The 14,479-nt window shown below is 26.9% G+C and overlaps 1 protein-coding gene across 2 annotated transcripts in view; it reads right to left on the reverse strand.

Annotated features, from left to right (window-relative positions):
- Positions 1-14,479, reverse strand: part of LOC142325996 (putative transcription factor p65 homolog) — a 41,608-nt gene that overhangs the window by 6,835 nt on the left and 20,294 nt on the right. The window contains exons 8-11 of one of the 2 annotated variants that reach the window (XM_075368040.1): positions 13,797-13,893; positions 11,988-12,107; positions 3,954-4,013; positions 252-445 (exon numbers count right to left, since the gene is read on the reverse strand). In XM_075368040.1, the coding sequence (XP_075224155.1) occupies positions 252-445; positions 3,954-4,013; positions 11,988-12,107; positions 13,797-13,893 (471 nt within the window). Of the gene's footprint in view, positions 1-251; positions 446-3,953; positions 4,014-11,747; positions 13,894-14,479 lie in introns of those variants that run through there. The other variant, XM_075368039.1, reaches the window with a different exon arrangement.

Raw genomic sequence — 14,479 nt, forward strand, 5'->3', positions numbered from 1 at the left:
TTAATCAGTCTAATAATAACAATACAGAAAAGGATATGAAGCACTATATGGTGGATGCATATTTACATACACTTTTGAATAATAATTTTATTCACTGATAGAAAATTAAAATGAATTAGCATGCTATAGTGGTTTGTGCAAGCATTGGACCTTCAATTAAGCACACAGATACATCTAATACAAGTTTTTATATAAAATCATAGGAAAGATTATTTTTAAAAGATAGATGTACCAAAAATATTATATTTTACCTGTTGTATAGGTGAGTTTGGGCTGTATGATGGTTGAGATACATACATATTTTCATGCATAGTAGGACTGTACACTGGATGTACTGATCCTGGTGGTTGTGAATAAATAGGAGGGTTGTAACCAGATGTGGTTGCCCCATAATCACCTGGTGATGGTGATGGTGAATTATAGATGGGCGATACATTAACAAAAACTGTTGAATAAAAAATAAATAATGGTTATTATTTAAAAAAATAATATTTATGGTTAAATAAAAAATAATTACAAACAATTAAATTAGATAAATTTAAATACTTTATACGAGACCAAATACAAATGAAGGTACAAAAATTGCAAGATATTTTCTTCAAGCAAGCAGAATTATATCAGTGTTGGCTTTGTCAAACAGAGGAGCTCTGAGTGCTTCTGCAACATATAAAATCCCAAAAAGTAATTTGGTTTCCACAACAGAAGTGTCTCAAACATTTCAAGTTTGTGAAAAAATTTGGCTATTTAAATTAAGTAATATATACAGTTTATATAATAACTAAAATGGGGAAAACATTTCAAATGTAGAATAAGATTATTTTTTTTGTTCATTATTGATTCTTAGTAAACACAAATATATTATGCATCTTTGATCTAACTTTTTTTGTTGATGTTATGCTGGGACATATACAATATTGACTTTTCCCACATAATCTTTATTTTTCTTACTTTTACTTCTGAGTTACCAAAATTATTCAATTAATTTTGATTCTTTTATGAATGAAAGAAATCTTCAATGTCACTGGGTTTCCGTGAATCACTAACATTTTTTAAATAAAAGATAACCACTAATATGCTTTCAGCATGTGAGGTGCTGTAAGCTGGTAATAGATCTTTGCCTGGGAGCCTATATTATTGACAATTTAAATATTTGATACAGCTTTTCCAACTACATGTATGATACAGTTTGTGGCATAGCAGTTTTTGTTACACTACTGCAATTTTAATACAAGAGCAAAATTGCTCTTGTATTAAATGAAGTAAAATTAATAATTTTGAGGAAGAATCTAGAATTTATTCAGATAAATGATCTCATCTCAAATAATTAAAACTTACAATGCTTAATACATTTTTAATTATCTAAAAATTCCATATGAAAATATCATGGGCATTTGTAACCAAGATTCTATAAAAATGAAGTAACAATACACTGACTTGTAAGAAAAATAATATATTGAGATTCAACCTTCACTAAAATAAAAAAAAAACTTATTATATTAAATTACTGTGTAAGCATGGAATCAGAAATCTCTTACAAATCATTTACTAACTGAAACATTGAGAACTTAATATTATAAACAAAATAATAACAATTAAGAAGTGATTTCTGATCAGAACAAAATTTAACTTTCATACATGAAAACTTTCTCTGAATTGTATATTAATAAAATAAAAAAAATCAGTTTAAGTGCTTGTCAGTGGCGTAATACAAATATGAAATGACTAGCTTCCTGTTGCAGCTTCACCTGCGCTATGTGGTTTACTTGCGTTTCCAGTTGCAGTCAATTTTTTTTATTTTATGATTTTTAGTCAAGTAACCAGAAGTACACATGTAGTAATGGTGGCAGTGACAGTGGCTGTCACTGCACCGTATACCATCACACCCCTTAAAAAATTGTAATTTAAAAAACCCAAAAATGGCATTTAGATATTTATCTTAAGAGTATTTTGCAACCCAGATATTCTACTGAATATCTCATTTAGTATAGTTTGTATTGCGAAAATACGCAATCATTCAAAATTTTTTTTACCTTTTTTCAGTCCCTTTGAAGGTCGAATTTAAAAAATCTAGAAATTGGTTTATTCACATGAAGATTACACTCACTAAAAGACAGTTTGATTTATCCATTTGCCACAGAGAAATTAAAAAAATAGTTGGGCTTCAAAAAAATTCAAAATCCATCATAACATTTTAAACTCAGAATTTAAAAAAAATTCTAGTAACCAGTTTTTAGATATTCACATGAAGATTACACACACCAAAAAATTAAACTGACATCTTCATTTGTTACAGAGCAATTCAAAAAATTGTAAATTTCATTGGTATTTTACCCCTTTAAACTTGGAATTTCAAAAAATCCTTTTTTAATGTGCATTAGACTGTAAGAAGAACGGGTATATAAATTTTCATCAATTTATCTTCTGAGTTTTTGTTTGGCGTTGATGATGAATCACTCACAATATGCAATCTTCAATTTCAATGAGACCTGTTAAGATTATCTTGGAAGCGACTCAAACATGAGAATTTACCAGCTCGCTACCTAGTGGCCTGAATGAGGAGTACAGCACTGTTAACTGATAATTTATTATTTACATATTTTAATAAATAATTTTTCATCTTAATATGGCCTAAGGCACTTTGGATTACATAATGAAGCTACTGTTTAAATTTGATAGCGATTAGTTTAGTGTTCTTGAGATCTTTACTAACATAGAAACATTTCAGAGATAAATTGTCAACATAACCTGATCACTAAAAACATAATTTTTAAATATGGACAACAATCATCATCAGTATTTTTCAGTCACCATACAGATGTTGGTAGATATACAAAAGACAAAATTAAAAAAAGTAATGTACTGTAGTAAGTAAATTTTAAATTATTTGGAAACCAAATCTGGACTTGACAATACAAAATAGAGCAAAGATTTTGCTGAGCATGTAATAGACAGATGACAATTTTAATCTACGCATCTGCACACAGTCTGCACAATATTTTCCTTCCAAAAATGAGGAAATTAACTGTGTTTGATAAAAAAGAATTGTATTACTAGAAATAAAATTATTTTGGACTGGATTTTCAAAATTTTCATACCTTACCTTTGAGCAATCTTTTAAGTTTGTATAGTGTTTATAGAATCTGAAAAAATTAAAATGTAAGAGTGCTATAAATCTACTGCAATTGTTCATAACTGTTGGAAACATTCTTGTAAAACCATAAAAACTGCACGCAAATACTAAATGTCTATTTTCAAACAGGTAAACATGCATGCATGCATACATGTGTTTATGTAAACTGAACTAGAGTGACTTTTTGATTTGCAAGGGCTAATATTTAGCAATTAGATAAGAGTAAATGAATTAACAGATTTTCTGGAGAAGCAAAATATGATTAAACAAGCCCTGAATATTTCCATACGAAAAAAGTTCGGAAACTGGGAATATAAATAGTTAAAATTATTGACAACATAGCATATAATATTTTTTTGTATTTTAGAAGAAATTAGAAAGATTGGTATTATCTTAATACGTAATAAATAAGGTAGCTTATTCTATTACCTAAATAGGTAACAGAAAAAGAGAAAAGGATGGTTGTAGAAAAGGTAGTCTACCCATAGAGGAATTGTTTTACAAGTCAAAAAATTTTATTCAGAGACCTAGAGAAAGGTTAAAGACTTTTTCAGGCAATCAATGCCATATCCTTCTCAAAAACCTGTAGGAGGGATGGATGTCAATCAATGATTGACATCTGGAGCTGATCAATGATTTTGCATTGATCATCTTAAAGATCTGGTGCAACAAAAATTGCTTTTCTCCAGAAATTAAACAGCCACATGAGGCTTGATTCCTAATGGAATATCATTGACCATCAAAAAATATTTGTGGCCTGTGGAGATATATCTGACTGAACTAACTATAAATCATATTTAATAAAAAATATAATAAAATATACCATTTGGTTCAAGTTTAATTTGCTGAGCATTATCCATTGTTGTAGAACCTGGCTGCATACCTACAGAAAAAACAAACATACATTTTAAATTACTATAAAATAAAAAGACTGGTAACTATAAATGATTACTTTAAGGTGGTGCTTGTATACTTATATTACTTCTTTTAGGTAAAAATCAATTTAAAGAACGCTCAATGAAATAGAAAATCATAAATATTGTCTACATAAGAATGAATGTATATTAAAAATACTGAAAATTATAGAAATTGAAATTAGAAAGAACACTGTAGTTCTCTATTCAGAAAAATCATATCTGTATAACATATCAAAAATACATCTTTGTAAATTATGTTAAAATGTATTTTTAAAATTTGGTTATAACTTATAAGTTATTCCATATCTGCACAAGTGCAAATGAACTTATAAATTTACTAATTCACACACTAAATAAAGTGAAAGAACTTCCAGCACCCAAATCCATAATATGAATTCAATGAAAAGAAAAGCAGCATATTTATATGATAATATAGGGAGCATATTTAAAAAATTGCAGTCATTACATTTAGGTGGGAAGTAAGAAAATATTTTGAAAAACACGATTTTTCCTTCTTTGCTACAGGCAGACAATGGAACAGTGAAATTAATTTTGTATTAACATATAAGTATCATACTTTCATTACAGTAACAAAGAGCATGCACATATTCAAGTAACAGTTACAGGTATTAACAGTGAGTAAAGTTCAATTATAATTAGAAAAAACAAATGATTAACTGTGAATTATGAAATTTAAAAAAAAAAAAAATAATCCACATAAAATAATGGAAAAAATAAGCAGGAAAGAAAAATGCAGAGAGATTAAATGAGTATGAGAAATTACACAAGAATAAATAAACATCAAGCTAAATTTAACTACAGAAATAGTTTCAAAGCATAAACCTTAGGTTATAAATAAAATACAAATAAGTCACTCAGTACTTCATGCTATCAGTAAAAATACAATATAAATAAACAGTATTTAAAACAAAATAAAAATGAATAAAACTAAAAAAAACCTTAAGTACAAAAACAAAGTACATGTAAATAATATTGACCAAAATCTACAAAAAAAAAGCAAATAAAAATATAATAAAAACATAATATTAATACACTGTATTATAATTTTTAAATAAATAAAAGGTATAAAGATGAATGTGATTTTTAAATAAATCAGTAAGTATAAAACTAAAAACTGTATTAAAACAAAATTAAAATGATCACACAACCTAAATATTAATTGTAACATACCTTTCTTTTAACATTAGTGTATGAAAAAAAATAAAAATCTCTTCTTTAAATTCTTCTAATCAGAAATTTTTAATTTTCACCCGAATAGTAATAACTCCACCGAGGTAGCTTAAAATCTGAGAAAAGAAGAGTAGCAATGTTGCAAACTGCATTGAGGTAGCGGTACTAGCTAGTAAATCACCTAGCTAAGCTAGGCAGTCTTAAATAGTCTGTTATAAAAAAGCTTTTGAGTATGACTACTACTAGTCGGGCATACACTCTTATTCTAAGACAAGTAATTTACATGAATCAGGTGATTTGTACTTTAAAATACCCTCCCTCTTTTTACATCAAAATAATTAAATTTTATTTTATTATGTATAAGATTTAATTTTTATTTTTACTCAAAATTTTACATGTTTTACCAAACTTAGATGCGAGTTATATGATGTTAAAATTAATTATTAATACAGATAACAGAACTGCTTCTTCAGAACAGGTTTCTTATATTTTATGAAATTAGAAACTATTGGTTTACTGTCTCTATAACCGAATCATATCTCATAACTAATTTACTTTTATATAAAAAATCCTTTTAAAAAAGCAGAAATATTTGTGAGTGTCAAACAGGAGTAATGAAAAATAGCAGTTAAATGACTAAACTTAATGTTAATAAAGTAAATAATTATATTCTTTTGCTAAAATTTAATTTACCAAGTTGTTTATTAATATTACAGGTTATATTAAAAAGTATAGAAGCAACATTCTGTCGCCACCAAGTCTCACTTAAAAAGATAATTAATTATGTATTCAAATCAAAATAAACTAAGCTACTCTTTTAAATAGAGAACTTTTCAATATTTGTAATTAATGTATAAGTTGTACTTAATTTGTTGGCAGATGTAGTCAACTCCACCAATCTATGGAAGGTTATTTTGAAGTGGGTATACTGGAGAGTAAAAGAGAGACTGAGTTTGTAGTTATTGATACAGATTAGAGTAGACAGAGGGACAGTCATATGAAATATTAAAGGTATTTAGAGAAAACTTATTGCCAACCAATCTTCAGATAAAGCAAAATGAAGGAACACACACACACACACACACACACACTTTTTTGAAGAGATGTAAATAAAATTGATAAAGGTAGATTACAACACAAATTGAGAATAATGCTAGTTACCATAAATTACTGAAATTTAGCTTATAAATATAATCAGAAATATGGATTAATTTTTAACTATGTACTGATTAGGAACCTAATATTAATTTCAGTCAACATAAATAGAAATAAAACTCAATAAGAAGATGGGTTGTCACATTTTCCAACTTTAATGGATTTCCTTGTTTTTATTTTTCAAATAACAAAAAAATTCAAATATGACCTTTATTATAAAAAAAATCAGGTTTTTTTTTTGTCAGAACTAAGAACCATTCTGGGTCAGTAAAAAAAAATTAAATAAAAAATTCACCTATGCAAAATTCATGTTACTTCATAAATATGTTACTTCAGTAAATGGGCTTATGAAGTAAAATTGGTTAACAAAACAATAACTAAATGAATAAGACTTAATATTAATAATAGTAAACTTTAATACAAAAAGTATTTAGTAATAATTTATTAGTATTACAAAAAATTCATCAATAATAATTTTTTTAACAAACAATATTTAAATTACTGTTCTAGTAAAACACAACAAATAAACGATAAATAAATAATATTAACAAATAAACAAAAAAAAAGTATAATGATTTTAACTGGACTGATATTCCAAAATACAAGACATTTGGAGAGATATCTCTCAGACAATCATAAAATTAATTCTACATTCATAAGACATTTTAATAAATTTCTCTATAATATATATATATATATATATATATATATTAAAAACAAACCACCAAACACAGTAAATAGAATGTTAAACTTTTAATTCTAATCGATTTATTTAAATTGAATTCAAAAAATTGATTTTTGCAGGATACTGCTCTTCAGTTGTTATAAAATTCTTCAATTACATTAAAACATACTTATTTATGATGACCTGCTAGTTTGTTAAGATTGTTTCCTTTTTTGAAAATGTTAAAACTCATTACGGATGAATACACCAATTCTGCTGTCCTGTACTAGAAAACACATTAAATACATCATTCCAGTACTGGACAGCAGAATTTGCATATTTGTCCATAATGTATTTGTTATAACGCAAAATGAACTATTTAAGTTTATTGCAATGCATTATGTTGTTTATGGTTTAACTTTACTTTAGTACCTGTATTTACAGTTTGATTACTCCTATGAAATGGGTCATATTGTACCATTTTTGTGAATTTTGAAGTCATGTAAATTGTAAATGTAGGGGTTTAAAGTTATGTGAAAAATGAGAAGTTTTAAAAAAATATGATCAACTAACTAAATGTAATCAGTGAGAAGCTGCAACAACACTGGGACTTTTCCAGACTTCACTTTCTTGTATCATTAAAGGCAGCCAAGAATTGAAGACTGAAGTCACCCTAAATGAGAATGTGAACAGAAAGAGGAAATATGATTGTAAGGATGAAAGTGTTGAACATGCTTCATTAAAGTGGTTTACTCAGGCAAGAACATTAAATGTGGCAATCAGTCGTGGAAGTCTGAATGGTAAAAGGCAAACAATTTGCAGAAAAATTTGATAATTTTTCAAACCAACAGATGGTTGGCTCTCTCATTGGAAAGACAGAAACAATACTGTTTACAAGAAATCATTCAGTGAAAAATTGGATACTGATCAACCTGCTGTATATGACAAGAGTAAGAAATGTATTCCTGGGATTTTAAAAAACTTCAAACATGATGATATCTGCAACTGTAATGAACAAGGGTTGTGTTTCAGAGTACTTCCTGATTTTTCATTACGTTTTAAAAAACTGACAACTTGGATGGTAAAAAGCAGAAAGACAGCGTAACAGTTCTCCTTGCTTGCTACATGAGTGGAAGCGATAAAGAACTCCTAGTTACAGGCAAATCAAAATGTTTCCATGGTGTTTCCTTTCCTGTAAACTACAATTCAAACAAAAATGTGAGGATGGCCTCTGATTTGTTTTCTCAGTTCTTGATTAAATGGAATGAAAAATTAATCAGTCAGAAAATAAAAGTAGCTTTAATTTTACACAACTGAATAGCTCATACATTAGCAAGTTGAAGTGTAGAATTTATTTTTAGCTGGCTAAAAAAATACAACTGCTTTAATACACTCCTTAGATCAGATAATTGTAAAAACTCTGAAAGTTTTATACAGAAAAAATATAAGGAGGATGATAACTCAAGTGATAGATGAAGCAGATGTGAGAAGACTGAATGATATAGCAAAATGATTACACTTACAGATGCTACTCATATGTTATGCAAAGCTTGGAATGAATTAAAAACTGAAACCATTCAAAACTACTTCAGAAAAGCTAGTTTTATTGAATCTGATTACTTTGTAGTGATAAGTTCAATCGAAGATGTGGAAGATGAAATTAATCAGTGGATCTTTATTGATGAGGACATTCCTGTTACTGATGATGAAACAGAAATTATGAATGAAAGGCTGAAAGAGGATGAGATTGTAAGGGCAGAGGAAGTATGGCTGCAAGCACCACCGTTAAAAAAATTAACAATGTGCTATCAGTTCTATGGAAAAATTTGGAATTACACGGAGGAAGACCAGAACACAGTTCCATGATTTTTATAAAGTGGAAAATGATGCCTTGGAATAAACAAAATTGACTTCAAAGTAAGTAATTTGTTTAGTCAACTGAAATTTGTTTAGTCTGTAAGTTGCAGATGTGTTTTTTCTTAATTTATTGAATAAAATGTTTTTATAAATTTACATTTTACAGTATTCCCCATTTTTACTATCTTTTTCTTTTTGTTTTTCAATATTATATTAGTTTGTTTTACTGTATCATGATATCTATCTAAATAATGTAACTATATAAATATTGTACCTAATACATATAGTCATTAAACTGGAAACATTATGTTTTACAACCTTTTTATATAAAATTAGCTGGTGTTTGTAAGCGTACAGGAAAATGACCTTCGATGCTTAATTGAATCACTCACTTATATTGACTCACTTTTGTTATATATAAAAGTGATTTTAATAAGCGGAATCTACTATATTATAAAAGAAATTGTAATTTTTAACACAGATCATCAATATGTTTTTTTTCTAAAAATAAAAAAAGTTTCCTCTATATAAAAATATGTTCTGTGTGTTATCAATATGCAAGATCGGTTTTTAATGCAATTTCTCTTGTAGGCCATAATAGACTACTATGTCAATTACAATCACACATATGGCAAAATTGTCATCAAAATGTAAGACAAAAATTTAATTCATTTACTCAGTTCATTAATCATGACAGTCTGTCACTTACCATTTAAAAATAAGATATCATTTCGAAATTAAGAAGACAATTAAAACTAACTGTTGAATATAAAATGGAAATAGGATGAATTTCATATTTTTAAATGGAACGAGTATGCAATAAGAACATTCCAAGTAATTGCCTGTAATCACAGATTTTTAAATAAGCATGCAAATGAAATAATATAAACTGAGTTATTATCAGAAATCTAAGATTCAGTTTTATTAGTATTTCTAAACAGTTCTTGGGGAAAATTATTCATGAAAATTTAAGCTCTAGGCTTAAACCTTAATCAAAATTAACTTAACGAGATGAGTACATTGGAAAATGCAAATATTAGAGTATATAAATTTTGCAAGATGTTTCCACTGAAACTTTAGTGCACAACATGAGGTTACATGAGGAACATGAGGTTACTTAATGTGACTGTAGTGTGATTAAACAGTTATTACTTTAAAAACAACTGATATAAAATAGACTAAATATTTAATCCAATAATTGTTAACTCAGCTAATACATGAAGGCATTATGTAATATAATTGCATATTATGTAAATTAAAATAATAATTACATTTTTTCAATTAAATGAAAAAATTGAATCAATTATTAAGAAAAGTATAAACCTTAAATTATTATTATAATTGTCAATTAATATCAAGTGACTAACTAAACATCTGCAAAAAGGCTTCAAAAACTAATCTATTATAAAAATCTTTCACTAATTGAACTTTTCAAAATACTGTTCAAGAGCCCACAAAAATTCTTAAAAAATAAAATTCAGTTTTTCAAATAAAAAAAAGCTAAGTTCTAATCTTTAATATAAAAAAATTACATAATATTTAAATCAACTCTACAAGCAATATTTTATTATTCTTCACCTTTGACCAAATTTTAGTGTATAATATGATATTCGTTTCCTTAGAGTTAATTTATTCATTACTAATACCACAATTTAAGAAATTTCTTGATTGAAATTACAATATTTATTAACAGAAAATACATTTCTGTCAAAAGGTCCACAAGGGGCTACATATACTTCATTGCTATACTACATTGCTTTGAAAAAGTATAAAAGTAAATGAGAAGTTTTCATTCACAAATTTTTTCAAAAAGTCTCATTTTAACTATTATCTTGGCTAGTATTTTGATAACATTTAATTAGCATTTTTAAGATTTCACAATTTATTATATTACAATATAATCTTAAGAATAAAAATGTAAATAACAGTACAATAAAAAGGTAACAATAGAATAAAAACAATAATACATAACAAGCAGCAGGTAATTATATATAACAAAATGTGTTACAGTAACAAATAACAAGTAAATAAAAGCTACCAAATTTCACTTTTTCTTATATCTAAATAAACAGATAAATATAATATTAATTTAACTACCACCCAATTAAAAAAGATCACTGTTACAAAAAAGAATTCTTAACATAGTTTTTTCATGTTGCCTTGATATTATCATACTAAATTACAAAAACCCAAGCGAATAGCAAACTATTAACTTAGTTTATTAACAGTTTTACTTATTACTAAACTAAATTATGTTAATAAACTGTGCTTAAAAAAAATATAAATTCAACAAATTAAAAAGAAATAAATTTCCCGATCCTGTTTCATAATTAAGAAAATTAAATTTACAGTAATCTGGAAAATTACAGCACCTAGCAACATTAGTTCCAGTAAAGTTTCTAGATAATTATTTTTTTTTGGGGGGGGGGGTTAAATTACTCTTATATCTTTTAAATATACAATGTGATATAGAAGAGATATTTAAAAGAATGTGACAGACATAAATTTATAATTCTTTTCAAAAATAAGAAATATGTGGAAGATACATAAAAAAGTGCTCAAATTCATGATTCTGATTGTTATAAATGGATTAAACCAGTTTTTTCAATAACTATTTATTATAATGATGACTTTCAAGCTGACATCAACTTTACAATAGATGCCATTCATTCAATGTGTTTACAAGTCTTCAGTATGAAAAAGATCGACATTTTGTAAAACATAAGAACATCTAATGTGTAATAGTCTAATAAATAAATAAATAAATAAATAAATAAATAAATATATATATATATATATATATATATATATATATATATATATATATCAGCATTGGGGAAATTTCAATTTCTTTTCAAAAAAGCTTCATATTGAAAATGTCAAAATAATAAGCATCTTACATTATAACAGTCAAACATTAAATAACAACATTTAATTACATTATTTTATAAAATTTAAAAGTATAATGACAATAATACTTTATAAAAATATACCAAAATGTGCTTATAACATATGTAATAAATAAAAGCCCCATCACCACCAAAGATTTATACATTAAGGATACTTTACTTACTTAAATAATGATTAGTTTCTTCTAAATGCTTAAACATGTCCTGTGTGTTTATGGGGCTCTTTACTGGCATATCTTGATTGTTTGAGGAATATGATCCTTTTTTTCTCTTCCTTTTGATCTCTTTGGAAGAAAATTAAATAGCTGTTTAAGCCATTAAAATATCAACAAGATCTTACTTAAAATAATAAAAACAGTAATTAATCAATAAACAAAAAATATTAATACACAAAAAAATCAACATAATAATTAATAAAGAAAAATCACACTATAAATACTGAAAAAGAAAATAAACTCATATGTTAGTTAACAAAAATTATTCATATTGCTTCATATAACTTATGATCTAAAAAATATTTTGACTAGAATAAAACTCAATACATGACTAGAATTATAAATCATGTATAAAATTAATTGAAACAAAAATATAATACCAACACGAACAATACGCAAACAAAAAATTTTAATAATTTCTAAAAATGTACTTATGATTAATAATTAATAAATTAACTTGTAAGTAACAGAAGTAATAGCAAAAAATTCTCCAAAAGATATGAAAAATTAGAAATTTATCACTCAAAAACCATTTTCCAATTGAAATAACAAACAGAAATTTACTTTCAAAATAAAAACCTGTTAATGAAATAAATTTATTGCAATAAAAAAAATATTAAACTGGAATCTACAATAAAACAAGAGAAGAATGTTAAAAAAATGTAAAAATACATTTTTATATGTTGATAAAAATTAGCTGTGTAGTCAATAATAAGAAATAAACATATTATTTAACATGCACATCTGTACTATTAGTGTGCCCTTCAACTGGACTGTAATAAAATGACATCTCATCAAATTCAGATGCAGTTGCATGAGGGGCTAATGACGTGTATAAAGCATAATGTTCTGCTTCTGTCATAACAATTTTATTACCATTATCATCATCATCATCATCAAAATTTTCAATTGGTTTTGAATCATCAATGAGTAAAGACTTCCTACTACCCATAGAAGAAATGCTACCTTCATGAGATTTATTTTTGTTACGTTTATTAGAAGAAAACAATTTTGAGAAAAGATTAAATTTTGATTTCCCTTCTGGTACTGGAGGAAGTGTTTTAGAGGGAGCTGGACTTTTCTTAGCTCGTTTTGGTGGTAAAGGAGGAAGCACTTCATCTTTAGTCAACTGATTAATAGTTTCAAGATCAGAATTTATAGGGATATTTTCATGAGCAGGTATTAATGGTTTAGATGTAGTTGGTCTTGGTGGTATGACATCCTCATAACCACTCACTTGACCTTGAAATTCCATGAAATCACAAGGATTTTTCATAGCCATTTGTAAACTGGTGTATATACCACAATCATTTTCAATATTGATATCACTTGCACAAATCGAATCTAAATCATTTACTTGATTCAACAAATCATTAAAATCTTCCTCCATTTGTTCTGTTATTCCCATCATTTCATCAAGTTTTCCTTCCTCAATTTTCTTAATATCATCTGGTAATTCAAGAATATCTTTATCATTAGCAGGTTGCAACTGCAAAGACTCTTTATTCTTTTTCAAAACTGTATAAGCATCATCTATTTTGGGCCAATCATCAGGGATTTTGGCTTCTTCTAGCCCCTGGTGATTATTATTCGCATCTTCAGTTGTTGGAGATTCTTCACCAACAGATTCTAAAGTTATAACTGCTGGCTTCATTTTTTCACTTCTGGTCAAAGGTTTAATATCTGTTTGTAAAATACTTGCAAATGCCCTATAGTCAGCTTTTTTCCCTCTTCTTAATGACCAGAATGCCGGCCTACCTGCATCAATTGGCGTTAAAAGGAACGGCAGAGCCTCACTGGTGGCTTTGTCAGATGGTCTGAGCAGTTGTATCGATACTTGTACTGTTCCATTGACCTGTAAATAAAAGTTCTTATTAGATACTATGGAAATTCTGTTTTAAATATGCTTTTTTAGAGTTCAGATAAGAAACATGTGCATTCTACACCTACTTTACAGGGTGAGGATAAATAATATTTCAATAAGTGCTGTTTTCTGTTAGTAAAAACTGCTGACAACTGATAAAGTAAATATAATTTCAAGATATATTACGCTCTAAGAATGTATGAATGTCAAGCATATCATACTTGTATTTTTAGGTTACTAAAAAAACTCAACAAGATTAAGTATGTCAATAACTTACATCAATTGCTGAGAGAAGAGAGTAGGAAGAATTTAAAGAATGAGGAGAGAGAAATGATGTTACAAGGCTAAAATTAACAAATGATAGAAAAGAAATAGCTACAATCAAATTTTGATGGAAATAGCAAGTAGAAAACTATTACAGATGTCAATGATTTCAAGAGGTGTGCAGACCTTATGATGGCTAAACTAGTTTAAATGTGATTCACTGACCTTCAGAAACAGACTCATTAATTATACACATACCTATTTTATATTTTTTCTCTAAAACTGAATAGAAATTGCTAAAGTTTCTGAATAT

The sequence above is a fragment of the Lycorma delicatula genome, chromosome 6 (assembly GCF_047948215.1).
Source record: "Lycorma delicatula isolate Av1 chromosome 6, ASM4794821v1, whole genome shotgun sequence".
Taxonomy (NCBI): domain Eukaryota; kingdom Metazoa; phylum Arthropoda; class Insecta; order Hemiptera; family Fulgoridae; genus Lycorma; species Lycorma delicatula.